Source organism: Schistocerca americana, chromosome 3 (genome assembly GCF_021461395.2).
Source record: "Schistocerca americana isolate TAMUIC-IGC-003095 chromosome 3, iqSchAmer2.1, whole genome shotgun sequence".
Lineage (NCBI taxonomy): Eukaryota > Metazoa > Arthropoda > Insecta > Orthoptera > Acrididae > Schistocerca > Schistocerca americana.
Window position 1 is genome coordinate 645890961 of NC_060121.1, and position 14068 is coordinate 645905028.

General features: G+C 44.1%; 1 protein-coding gene across 5 annotated transcripts in view; it reads left to right on the forward strand.

Annotated features, from left to right (window-relative positions):
- LOC124605465 (protein pigeon) overlaps positions 1-14068 on the forward strand; it is a 498287-nt gene that overhangs the window by 207605 nt on the left and 276614 nt on the right. For 4 of the 5 annotated variants that reach the window (XM_047137163.1, XM_047137161.1, XM_047137165.1 and 1 more), the window contains exon 7: positions 3610-3777. The exons of the other annotated variant lie outside the window; for it this stretch is intronic. In XM_047137163.1, coding sequence (XP_046993119.1) covers positions 3610-3777 — 168 coding nt within the window. The remainder of the gene's footprint in view (positions 1-3609; positions 3778-14068) is intronic. 5 annotated transcript variants of the gene reach the window in all.

A 14068-nucleotide genomic window follows, 5' to 3' on the forward strand; every position in this document is an offset into this window, starting at 1 on the left:
CAGTCTTGATTACATATTTTTATTGCATCTACATCTACATCCATACTCTGCAAGCCACCTGACAGTGTATGGAGGAGGGTACCTTTGAGTAGCTCTATCGGTTCTTCCTTCTATTTCAGTCTCGTATTGTTTGTGGAAAGAAACATTGTCGGTATGCCTCTGTGTGGGCTCTAATCTCTCTGATTTTATCTTCATGCTCTCTTCGCGAGATATACATAGGAGGGAGTAATAGACTGCTTGACTCCTCAGTGAAGGTATCTTCTTGAAACTTCAACAAAAGTCCGTACCGAGCTCCTGAGCACCTCTCTTGCAGAGTCATCCACTGGAGTTTATCTGTTATCTCCGTAATGCTTTTGCAATTACTAAATGATCCTGTAACAAAGCATGCTTCTCTCCATTGGATCTTCTCTATCTCTTCTATCAACCCTATCTGGTTCGGATCCCACACCGGTGAGCAGTATTCAAGCAGGGGGCAAACAAATGTACTGTAACCTATTTCCTTTGTTTTCGGACTGCATTTCCTGACGATTAATTTTATATGGTCATTCCATTTTAAATCACTTCTAATGCCTACTCCCAGACAATTTACGGAATTAACTGCTTCTAGTTGCTGACCTGCTATACTGTAGCTAAATGATAAAGGATCTTTCTTTCTATGTAGTCGCAGCACATTCCACTTGTCTACATTGAGATTCAGTTGCCATTCCCTGCACCATTCGTCAATTCGTTGCAGATCCTCCTGCATTTCAGTACAATTTTCCATTGTTACAACCTCTTGATATATTACAGCATCATCTGCAAAAAGCCTCAGTGAACTCCTGATGTTATCCACAAGGTCATTTATATATATTGTGAATAGCAATGGTCCTACGACAGTAGCCTGCGGCACACCTGAAATCACTCTTACTTCGGAAGACTTCTCTACATTGAGAATGACATGCTGTGTTCTTTTATCCAGGAACTCTTCAATCCAATCACACAATTGGTCTGATAGTCCATATGCTCTTACTTTGTTCAGTAAATGACTGTGGGGAACTGTATCAAACGCCTTGAGAAAGTCAAGAAACATGGCATCTAACTAGGAACCCGTGTCTATGGCCCTCTGAGTCTCGTGGACGAATAGCGCGAGCTAGGTTTCACATGATCATCTTTTTCGAAACCAATGCTGATTCCTACAGAGTAGATTTCTAGTCTCCAGAAAGGTCATTATACTCGAACATAATACATGTTCCAAAATTCTACAACTGATCGATGTTAGAGATATAGGTCTATAGTTCTGCACATCTGTTCGACATCCCTTCTTGAAAACGAGGATGACCTGTGCCCTTTTCCAATCTTTTGGAATGCTATGCTCTTCTAGAGACCTGCGGTACACTGCTGCAAGAAGGGGGGCAAGTTCCTTCGTGTACTCTGTGTAAATTCAACTAAATACCTAGGTATTACAATTATGAACAACTTAAATTGGAAAGAACACAAAGAAAATGTTGTGGGGAAGGTTAACCAAAGGCTACGTTTTATAGGCAGGACACTTAGAAAATGTAACAGACCTACTAAGGAGACTGCCTACACTATGCTTGTCCGTCCTCTTTTAGAATACTGCTGCGTGGTGTGGGATCCTTACTAGATAGGACTGATGGAGTACATTGAAAAAGTTCAAAGAAAGGCAGCACATTTTGTATTATCGCCAAATATGGGAGGGAGTGTCACAGAAATGATACAGGATTTGGGCTGGAAATCATTAAAAGAAAGGCATTTTTTGTCGCGACGGAATCTTCTCACGAAATTCCGATCACCATCTTTCTCCTCCAAATGCGAAAATATTTTGTTGACACCGACCTACATAGGGAGGAACCATCACCATGATAAAATAAGGGAAATCAGAGCTCATACGGAAAGATATAGGTGTTCATTTTTTCTGCGCGCTATACGAGATTGGAATAATAGAGAATTGTGAAGATGGTTCGATGAACCCTCTGCCAGGCACTTAAATGTGATTTGTAGAGTATCCATGTAGATGTAGAAAATCAAACAGGTATCCCATCAGCTCCAGCGTCCTTTCATCTTTTGAGCGATTTGAATTGTTTTTCTATCTCTCTGTCATCTATTTCGATATCTACCATTTTGTCATCTATGTGACAATCTAGAGAAGGAACTACAGTGCAGTCTTCCTCTGTGAAACAGCTTTGGAAAAAGACATTTAGTATTTTGGCGTTTAGTCTGTCATCCTGTATTTCAGTACCATTTTGGTCACAGAGTGTCTGGACACCTACCGCTTTGACATAAGACCAAAATTTCTTAGGATTTTCTGCAATTGCAATGAATAGTTTCACCCAAATTAGCTATCATCAGATCTAAAAATATGGGTGTAATGATCCCTGTTACTGATATCAACTGCTGTTGATGATAGTCATGGTAAACTCCATATTTTAGATCTGAAAATTGCATAATTTGGCTGAAACTGATCGTAGGCTTTATAATGCATCGTGGAGTCTGTGCTTTGTTTATAAAATTATGAAACAAGACCTTTCTTTCCTGCAGGAGATACAGCACCACTTTCTGTGTATTTGTCTCTTCCCATTTTATTTTTTCTGTGATTCATTGTAGTGACTTGGTGGCTTAGTGGGCACATGGCAGACTACAAATCCAAAGGTCTAGATCCAATACCCAGTTGGTCCTAGAATTTTTTTCTGTCACTTATCACTCCTTTCACCTCTGGCAGTGAGTTGTTAATATGAAAACTGCTACACTGCACAGTCATGCAAAGTCCACTTTAATCTGTTGGTCCTATAAATTTTTGTGTAAATCAGTTCAAAGCATGGAGGAAGGCAAAGGCATAACATCTGCCATAAGACTATGCATTGCGTACATTGCTGTTCAGATTGAGAACAGCTATAAATCTAGCTTTATTATTATTATTAGTAGTATTATTATATTGGAAACTGTCTCCTTACCACTGTATGTCAGTCATTACTGGTTATAACTGATGGCTGTGTCTCTCAAACCATAACTTGTGTAGCTAGCAGATGGTCTTTTCTTCTATGTATGATATTACCTTTTGCCATGTGTTATTGGTAACCACTTGCAATGTTAAAGGTAATGGATTTAATTTTCTGCTTTATACTAAACCTCTGGAGTGCAACTGCAATAGGTCCATTGTGTGATTTGAAAAAAGAAAAGAAAAATGAAAAAAGGGAATGTTAATGTAGTTCAAAAACAGAACTGAGTCATAATATTGAATTTATTCAGTCACTCACACATTTAAATAGCTTCAAACAAGAGAGGCACTTGGTCATCTATTCACCAATGAGAAATGTGTAGTATCTAAATTATGAATACCATTTTATAGTAAAACTTATCAAATAAATTATTTTGTTGTGTTGTTCTTTGTGTTTTGCTACATAGTGTTTTAAGCATTCTTTTTGTTTTTTTTGTTTTGGTAGCCCACTGTTTGTGTGTGTGTGTGTGTGTGTGTGTGTGTGTGTGTGTGTGTGTGTGTGTGTGTGTGTGTTTTCAACTTCCAAATGTTTTCTTTAATTATGTGTCCTGTTAAAACTTTTGTGGTTGAAAAATATTATTTAAATTAACAAAAAACTGTGGCAATAATTGCAGCTAAATATTCCACTGAATCTACCTCAGCTTCCGAAGAGTGTGGATTTGCCATGTGACTTCTATGAAGATGACCCAATTCCATTGCGAATTCACGATTGTTCCCTAGACCTGCAAGTCATAACGGACCCAAAGGGCATTATTTGCATTTGCCATCATTACTTGTATCAGGTAAGAGCACATGTATATTGTTTTATTATAAATACAAGAGAAACAGTAAAGGGAACAAACAGGAAATAAAAATAATGTGAATAAGAGTAGAATTTATTAAAATTAGTGAACATTTTTGAAGACATGCACAATATTCATTTTGGAGTCTTATAAAGTCAGCAAAACTACATCTATATAGATACTCCACAATCCCCCTTATGGTGCGTGGCAGAGGGCACCCTGTACCACTACCAGTCATTTCCTTTCCTGTTCCATTCACAAACAGAATGAGGGAAAAATGACTGTCTGTATGCCTCTGCATGAGCCCTAATTTCTCATTTATTGTCTTCCTGGTCCTTATACGCAATGTGTGTTGGTGGCAACAGAATTCTTCTGCAGTCAGCTTCAAATGCCGGTTCTGTAAATTTTCTCAATAGTGTTACCGAAAAGAATGTTGCCTTCCCTCCAGAGAGTCCTGGTTGAGTTCTCAAAGCATCTCTGTAACACTTGTGTGTTGTTCAAACCTACCAATAATAACAAATCTAGCAGCCCACCTCTGAATTACTTCGATGTCTTTCTTTAGTCTGACCTGGTACAGATCCCAAACACTCAAGCAGTACTTAAGAATAGGTCGTGCTACCATCTTATACTGAAGAGCTAAAGAAACTGATATACGTGCCTAATATCATGTAGAGCTCCTGTGAGCATGCAGAAGTGCCATAACACAACGTGGCGGACTCAACTGATGTCTGAAGTAGCACCGGAGGGAATTGACACCATGCATCCTGCAGGGCTGTCCATAAATCCATAAGAGTATGGGGAGATGGAGATCTCTTCTGAACAGCATGTTGCAAGGGTTCCCAGAGATGCTCAGTAATGTTCATGTCTGGGGAGTTTGGTAGCCACTGGAAATGTTTAAACTGAGAAAAATGTTCCTGGAGCCACTCTGTAGCAATTCTGGATGGTTGGGGGGGGGGGGGGGGGGGGATGTCATATTGTTCTGCTGGAATTGACCTATTCTGAAAATGCACAATGGACATGAGTGGATGCAGGTGATCAGATGTGATATTTATGTAGTGTCACCTTTCAGAGCCGTATCTAGACATACACTATGTGATCAAAGGTATCTGGACACCCCCAAAAACATATGTTTTTCATATTAGGTGCATTGTGCTGTCACCTTCTGCATGGTACCCCAAATCAGCAGTCTTGTTAGTCATTAGCCGTCATGACGGAACAGAATGGGGCACTCCGCGGAACTCATGGACTCGGAACATGGTCAGGTGATTGGGTGTCACCTGCATCATACATCTGTACACAAGATTTCCATGCTCTTGAACATCCCCAGGTCCACTGTTTCCAATATGATAGTGAAGTAGATACATGAAGGGACACATACAGCAGAAAACTGTACAGGCTGACCTCATCTGTTGACTGACAGAGACCGCCGACAGTTGAACAGGGGTCGTAATGTGTAATAGGCAGACATCTATCCAGAGCATCACACAGGAATTCCAAACTGCATCAGGATTCACTGCAAGTACTCTGACAGTTAGGCAGGAGGTGAGAAAACTTGGATTTCATGGTTGAGCGGCTGCTCATAAGCCAGCAAATGCCAAACGACACCTCGCTTGGTGTAAGAAGCATAAATAGTGTATGATTGTACAACGGAAAAACATTGTGTGGAGTGACAAATCACAGTACACAATGTGGCGATCTGATGGCAGGGTGTGGGTATGACGAATGCCTGGTGAACGTCACCTGCCATCGTATGTAGTGCCAACAGTAAAATTCGGAGGTGGTGGTGTTATGGTGTGGTCATGTTTTTCATGGAGGGTGCTTGCACCCCTTGTTGTTTTGCATGGCATTGTCACAGCACAGGCCTTCATTGATGTTTTAAGCACCTTCTTGCTTTCCACAGGGATGGCAATTGCATCTTTCAACACGATCGAGCACCTGTTCATAATGCATGGCCTGTGGTGGAATGTTTACATGACAATATCATCTCTGTAATAGACTGGCCTGCACAGAGTCCTGACCCAAATCCTATAGAACACATTTGAGATGTTTTGGAATGCCGACTTCATGCCAGGCATCATCAACCAACATCAATACCTCTCCTCAGTGCAGCACTCCGTGAAGAATGGGCTGCCATCCCCCAAGAAACCTTCCAGCACCTTATTGATGTATGCCTGCAAGAGTGGAAGCTGCCATCAAAGCTAAGGGTGGGACTACAACATAATGAATTCCAGCGTTACTGATGGAGGGTGCCATGAACTTGTAATTCATTTTTAGCCTGGTGTCTGGATACTTTTGATCACATAGTGTATCAGGATTCCCATATCACTCAAACTGCACACGCCCCACACCATTCTAGAGTCTCCACCAACTTGAACAGTTCCCTGTTGACACGCAAAGTCCATGGATCATGAGGTTGTCTCCATACTCACACATTTCCATCTGCTCAGTACAATTTAAAACAAGACTCATCTGACCAGGCAACATGTTTCAATGTTGATGGACCCAGGCAAGATGTAAAGCTTTGTGCTGTGCAGTCATCACTGTACACAAGTGGGCCTTCAGCTCCAAATCTCATATCGATGACGTTTTGTTGAACGGTTCGCACACTGACTCTTGTTGATGGCCCAACATTGAAATCTGCAACAATTAGCATAAGGGCTGCACTTCCATCACATTGAACGGTTCTTTTCAGCTGCCATTCATCCCATCCTTGCAGGATCTTTTTCTGGCCACTGCGAAGTCGGAGATTTGATTTTTTACCAGATTCCTGATATAGATGGTACACTCATGAAATGGTCGTATGGTAAAATCCCCATTTCATTGCTACCTCAGAGATACTGTGTCCCACCGCTCGTGCGCCAACTGTAACACCACGTTAAAATTCAGTTAAATCTTGTAACCTGCAATTGCAGTAGCAGTAACTGACCTAACAAATGCGCAAGCTGCTCATTGTCTTATATATGCATTGCCAACTGCAGCACCATATTCTGCCTGTTTACATATCTCTGTATTTGAATATGTGTGCCCATACCAGTTTCTTTGGCACTTCAGGGTATATGCACTCTCCTTTACAGATGAACCACACTTTCCTAGAATTCTCCCAATATACTGAAGTTGACCATTTGCCTTTCCTACCACAATACTCACATGCTCATTCCATTTCATATCACTTTGCGACAGTATGCCCAGATATTTAAATGACATGACTGTGTCAAGCAGGACACTACTAATGCTGTATCTGAACATTATGGGTTTTTTTGTCGTACTCATCTGCATTAACTTATAGTTTTCTACATTTAGAGCTAGCTCCCATTCATCACACCAACGAGAACTTTTGAATTATTTAGGAATAAAGGAAATGACTCACCTAAAGGCAGAAGCGCTGTGTCCTCAACAGATACGCACACAAAAGGTACAGAGCTTTACTTTGCTACCATTTGGAATGGAATTCCTTTTTTGCACACACACACATGCACACACCTGTCTCTCTGTGGTGCAGGAAGTGATTGGTATCTTTGATGTGGGAGGCTAGGTTTTGGACTGTTGGTTCCTGCACTAACTTTCCATCATCCCTGCACCCTTACCTCCCAGGTTCCTATTCGTCAGTGTAGATGCAATCTCCTTATACACCAACATCCCTCATGCTCATGGCCTCTCCAAATGTCCTGCAGATTCCAAACCCACCACTTCATTCCTCATACACCTAACCAACTACATCCTAATGCATAACTATTTCACCTTTGAAGTGAAGATATACAAACAAATTCATGGCGCAGCCATGGGCACCCAACCTCTTCATGGGCCACCTAGAGGAAACATTCCTAGCGTCCCAGAATCCCAAACCCATGGTCTGGTTCCGGCTTATTGATGATGTCTTTGTAATGTGGACCCAAGGCCAGAACACTTTATCTTCATTCCTCCACAATCCCAACACCTTCTCTCCCATCCATTTCACCTGGTCCTCCACCCATCGTGCCTTCATAGATGCTGATCTCCTCCGCTCAGATGGCTCCATCCACACCTCAGTCAACATCAAACCCACCAATCACAAACACTACCTGCACTTTGACAGCTGCCACTCCTTCCACACCAAAAATCCATGCAGCCCGGCCACCCATGGCAGATGCATCTGCAGTGATGAGAACTCCCTCACACAGTATGCTCAAGTCCTCAAAAAGGTCATCGCAGACAGACCTAATACACAAAAAGATCTCTCATGCCATATCCTCCCCCACACACACCTGATCCTCACATCCATTCAGAACCTCCCTTGTCACCCAATACCACCTGGGACTGGAACAACTTAATCATGTCCTTCATCAGGGCTTTGATTATCTACCATCGTGCCCTGAAATGAGCGACATCCTACATAGTTCTATCCCCTCCCAAAGTTGTGTTCCATCACCTAGACTACCTCCACAACATCCTAGAATGAATGGTCACCTTCAAACTGTTGCCAAAAACAAGGTGGACCACCCAGTGGCACAACATGCAGCAGAGTACGACATGTGAGATTCAATGGCTGCTTCATGACCCGTGCCATCTGGATCCTCCCCACCACCACCTCCACCACCACCACCACCACCACCACCACCACCTTTTCTGAACTGCGCATATGGGTACTATCGCCCCCCCTCTCCCCCAATAGTGCGTGTGTGTGTGTGTGTGTGTGTGTGTGTGTGTGTGTGTGTGTGTGTGTGTATACACTAACCCCTTTCTCATTACCCCCGCCCAATTCATATCAGCTAGCTGTGTGTTGCCATCTCATGCCTTAATCTGTGAAATCTAGAGCTCATCCACCTGCCACATGCCCCCTCTGCCTGCACCCCTAGCTAGCCCACGGACAGCTCCCCACTCTCCCACGAGCTGCTAGACACTTCCCCCCAACCTGCTCCCTGCCTCCTGCCTTCTCTCCAGCCCTCACCCCCATCCCACACTGCACCTCCACCTCACTCCAGTACCCCAGTACTCTTGCCGTGGGCCAGGAAAGAAACTGACAATCAAATGGGCACAATGTAGGGAGACGTGTGTGTGTGTGTGTGTGTGTGTGTGTGTGTGTGTGTGTTCCTGTTTCTCCTACAGCTTGAGAAAGGAATTCCATTCTGAAAGCTAGCAAAGTAAAGCAGTCTACCTTTTGCGAGTGTGTTTGTCGACAACACGGCACTTCTGCCTTTAGGTGGGTCATCTCCTTTATTCCTAAATAATATGTTATTCTCAATGAGAACTTTCTGTACAACTAGAAATTATGTCTGAGTCATCTTTTATGCTCCTACAGTCACTCAGCTTTAACACCTTACCGTACACCTCAGCGTCGTCAGCAAATAACTGCAAATTTTCTCCACCCTGTCTGCCCAATCATTTATGTTTGTGTAGAGAATAATAGCCTTGCTGTCATACTTCTCTGGGGCAATTCTGATGACAACCTTGTTTCCGATGAACATATGCCAACAAGGATAATGTACTAGGTTCTGTAACTTAAGAAGTCTTTGAGGCACTGATATACCTGTGAACCTGTTCTTTCTTTAACAGCCTGCAATGGGGCAACATTTCAAATGCTTTCTTGGAATCTAGAAATATGAAATCTGCCTGTTGCCATCATCCATAATTCACAATATGACATGCGAGGAAAGGGCAAGCTGAGTTTTGCACAAGCAGTGCTCTCTAAAACCCTGCTGATTTGAGGACATACGTTTGTCAGACTCAAGAAAATTTATTAGTATAAGCCCACTTTTACCTTCCCAGAATTAATGTTTTCCTGCTGTTTATGACATGTTTTATTGCTCCCATCAGATTTCCTATTTTCAGAATGTTAATTGGCACCCGATTTTGCGTCAACATATTTATAATTTTCCCACGATTTATACTTTATGAAAAAATGTTTGTGGAGAGAAAACTGACATAAAATGGCAGTGACTTGGCATTGGCCATCAAGCAGTGTTTACAGACGTTACGTGGTTAAGTTTTTGATGCCAGGGCGCTCTATTCAGTGGACTAAACTGATAAACGGGTAAAAGATGGAACAATTTGTGCCATATCTCCTGCTGCTGCCAAACTCTTCTCGGTATGGTGGCTGATGTCTAGGTTTGTTTGAAAAAGAATGTCATGACCAGTCACAACCATTTCCAAACTGTCTCTATTGCACATGCACAGTTTCATGATTGTTGTGACACCTTTGTCAAACTATATTTTGCATGTTCCATCATTTGACCAGTTGCAGCACTATTTCACAGCTTCCCTCACTTTCTGTTGCTCAAATGTATTTGGTTGAAATACAGTGCCAGTTACTTATGTTTTCATGCTTAACAAAATGTATTTTGAGAATTTTTTCTCTTTTACAAGCACATTATTTACGAATATATTTAATGTGATGTTACACAAACGGACAACGTGAGTGATAGTTAGCATGCATGCAGTTTTATACATAACTGAGGAGTCACATTACCTGATAACCTCAAAAAGATGAATACAGTGGAAGAGATGTTAAGAAAACACCACATGAAATACTTATGCAGTATTTGCACTTGACAACAAGGAAAAATTCTTTAAACACATCGTTCTAAGCATAAAAAAATGTGTAACTGTTGCAGTGGTTCATAATTTAACTGATGAATGACAACTTCAGGCTTTCCAATAACATAGATTATGATGTATATAATTGAGTCAAACATTTCTACTTCCCAGACAGTTACCAGTTCCAGTTACATCAGTGGTTTTTATTAGATAATAAGCCTTTATCAGATAATAAAGAACTCCCTGACAAGTATTTTGATGCCTATTATGTACATATTGTTATATTGCTAGCGAAGGCCGAAATGCACGCTATAAGCTCACGCAGGATGGCGTGAGGTCTGAAACAGGATACGTAATGAATGCTATAAAGAAAAGTACATAGCTGCTGGAATACTTAACTTTAATCCATCATTTGTATACATCGTTCTTGATGAGACATGCTTCATACGATAACTATCAATTGCTATGGCGCCTTGCTAGGTCGTAGCAATTGACTTAGCTGAAGGCTATGCTAACTATCGTCTTGGCAAATGAGAGAGTCTTCATCAGTGTCTGTTGCTAGCTACGTCGGCTGTACAACTGGGGCGAGTGCTAGTAAGTCTCTCTAGACCTGCCGTGTGGCGGCGCTCGGTCTGCAATTACTGACAGTGGCGACATGCGGGTCTGTCGTATACTACCGGACCGCGGCCGATTTAAAAGCTACCACCTAGCAAGTGTGGTGTCTGGCAGTGACACCACATTCCTCCCCCACAAATCGGCGAAACGTCGTGTTATAAGGCTTCCGCCCGCCGTGGGGAGGACCCCATGTTGGCGTATGCGATGAGGTGGGGAGCGTAACAAGAGGCGAGGCTGTGCCACCCGCACCTGGCCATTCGGTCCGAGGGGAGCTAGGAAACGTCTGAAAACCTAGTCCAGGGTGCACGCCAACATGAGGTGTATGCGCCCATAGATAGTCAGGAGGGGCCGAAGGGTCGACCTCCATCGCGTCGGGGTACCCGACGCGCGAAGACGCCATGTGGTCCGGAGCGGGCAAGAGTTCCATGACGGAGGACTGCTGGTCACGGGAAGCTATCGGCAGTGCGTGACCCAGGGAGGCGCTTGGCAGCTGCAGCGACGCGTCCACTGCAGGCGGCGCCGGCGGGAGAACAGGCGGCGGTGGCGGCGGCGGCGGCGGCGGCAGCGGCAGTGGCGGCGGCAGCGCGTCGCCATGGGGCAGATTGGAAGGCAGCGTCGGTAACACCTGGGGATGAGGCGAGCCAGTAGATGGGTCCCCAGGGCGCTGACCGGACGGCACCGTCGCTGAAAGCAGACGGGGAGCGGCAGAACCCGTGCGACGACAGAGGCGCAGCTGATTGAGATGCCGACGCACCTCACCAGAGGCCCCCAAAACCAATTACATCGCGCGGCCGAGGCAGCGAGCCAACGCCGTGAACCGCGATAGTTGCGATAGAACACAACGTCGCCTGGAGCAAAAGCAGGAGTCTGCCGCTGCACAGGATCTGATGCGGCGGATGCAGCAAAGACATCGAGGTTCGATGAGGACGACCGTGGAGCAACTCAGCCGGCGAGCGACCATCTCGGGGCTGAGAGCGATACAAAGACAAAAAGAGCAACAACGCGTCCTCCCGAGAATGCGACTGTTTCAACTTCAACATCTGTGACTTGAAAGTCTGGACCAATCGTTCAGTGGCACCGTTTGACTGAGGCGAAAACAGTGCGGACGTCAGATGTTGAATACCATTGGCCTTGCAGAATGACTGAAATTCTACGGACATAAATTGTGGGCCATTGTCGGAATCAATAGTCTGTGGAAGACCTTCAATGCAAAAGATAGTGGATAACGCTTGGATGGTGGCAGATGACGTTGTGGAAGACATCTTGACAACAAAAGGAAAACAAACCAAGATGCATGTTAACCACCAATACGCGCTGGGATTCTTCGTCCACCGGTATTTGCAAGTACGCATCTGCTAGGTCCAACTTCGAAAAATATTTACCCGGGCACAATTTGTCAAAAAGATCTTCCGGGCGGGGTAAAGGAAAAGTTGCAATCACTAGTTGTGGATTCACTGTTGCCTTGAAGTCCACACAAAGTCTCAATTTTCCAGAAGGTTTTGGCAAGATTACTAAGGGTGATGCCCAGAGAGAAGCCTGCACACGTTCACTTACACCTTGTGATTCTAAATCGTTTAATGTTCTTGCGACCTCATCATGCAATGCGTGGGGAACATTGCGCGCTCGGAAAAATTTCGGTTGCGTGTTTACTTTCAGTTCCAAATGTGCTTCATAGTTCTTAGCGCAACCAAGGCCCGGTGCAAAAATGTCTGCAAATTCTTCACATAGACGAGAAACACTGGCTGAAGGCAGAGTCTGGTTCACTGATAGGACCTGATTGACTATAGACAAGTTAAACAACTGAAATAAATCTAAACCAAACAAGTTCACTGCAGAAGAAGAACGAAGGACATAAAATGACACAAGTTTTGTTTGTCCCTTGTATGTTGCAAGAAGGCTGCACTGTCCTAACACAGGGAGTCCGTGACCTGACTATGTAGTTAGCTTAACATTTGTGGCACGCAACGGAGGTGTGCCCAGTTGTTTGTATGTGACTTTATTGCTCAATGAAACTGCAGCTCCGGTATCAAACTGGAATGGGATCACGTCACCATTAATGTCCAAGTCTACAAAAAGTTTATTGTCCTGCTGACGACAAGAGCGACTGTCTCGTGCAATGTGAACAGACACTGGTGCAGACGCGCTCGCGACTTGACGTGATTTCCGTCGAGGTCGACGCACACTTTTTGTGGAATGAACACAGTCACTGTTAGAGGGAGCGGCACTGGGCGGAGTGGAATTAACTACATGAATTTCCATGGGCGAAGGTTCATGAGCCTGAGCATTCTTGGTGCGATTCTGGCGTGAAGCAAAGGCCCGGGAATGGTGTTTTGTGTCCGATCTGAGCTTTTTCTGGCAAACACTCTGAACATGTTCTTTTTTATTACAGAAAAAGCAAATAGCTTGGCGTGATGGGCAATTCTCACGCGAATGTCTAGTAGCACACCGCGGGCATGACTTCACTGCATTTGCGTGCTTGCACGGCACACGTGGCTGTGCGGACGTGCGCGAGGGCTGTTTACAGTTCCGTGTAGCTCGCCCGGCGGGCCGGTGAATGTGACACACAGCTGGCGAAGTTTCAAATGATTCCTGAGCAAAGTCAAGTGTGTCTTGCCTATCCAATATGTCTATCACTTGTTGAAGGGAGGGATTGACTAGTTTCAAAATTTGCTCCCGTATACGAACATCAGAAACGTTCTGTGCAATTGCATCGCGCACCATAGTATCTGAATAAGGGAGTCCACATTCACACTCAAAAGCACAATCCCTTGTAAGGCCTTGCAAAGTTGCAACCCACTCCCGATTAGTTTGACCAGCCGTACGTTTTGTACGAAAGAACGTATACCCTTTTGCAACTACATTAACTGATTCCTTGAAATAGACATCTAAAGCAGACAAAATTTCTTTGTAGGACAGAGTTGCTACGTCGCGTTGGGGAAATAATTTCACTATCACACGGTACGTTTGCACCCCTACACATGCCAATAAATGAGGCTGCCGCTCGTTACCTTGAATTCTGTAGGCGGCGAGATGAAATCCAAACTGGCGTGACCACTCCATCAAGGTTTCCACCTCCGCATCGTAGTGCCGAAACGGGGGTGCAACAGCATGTTGTGGCTGCGGTAGTGGTGGAGCGGCAGCTGCCACATCAGTTTGCATTGCACGT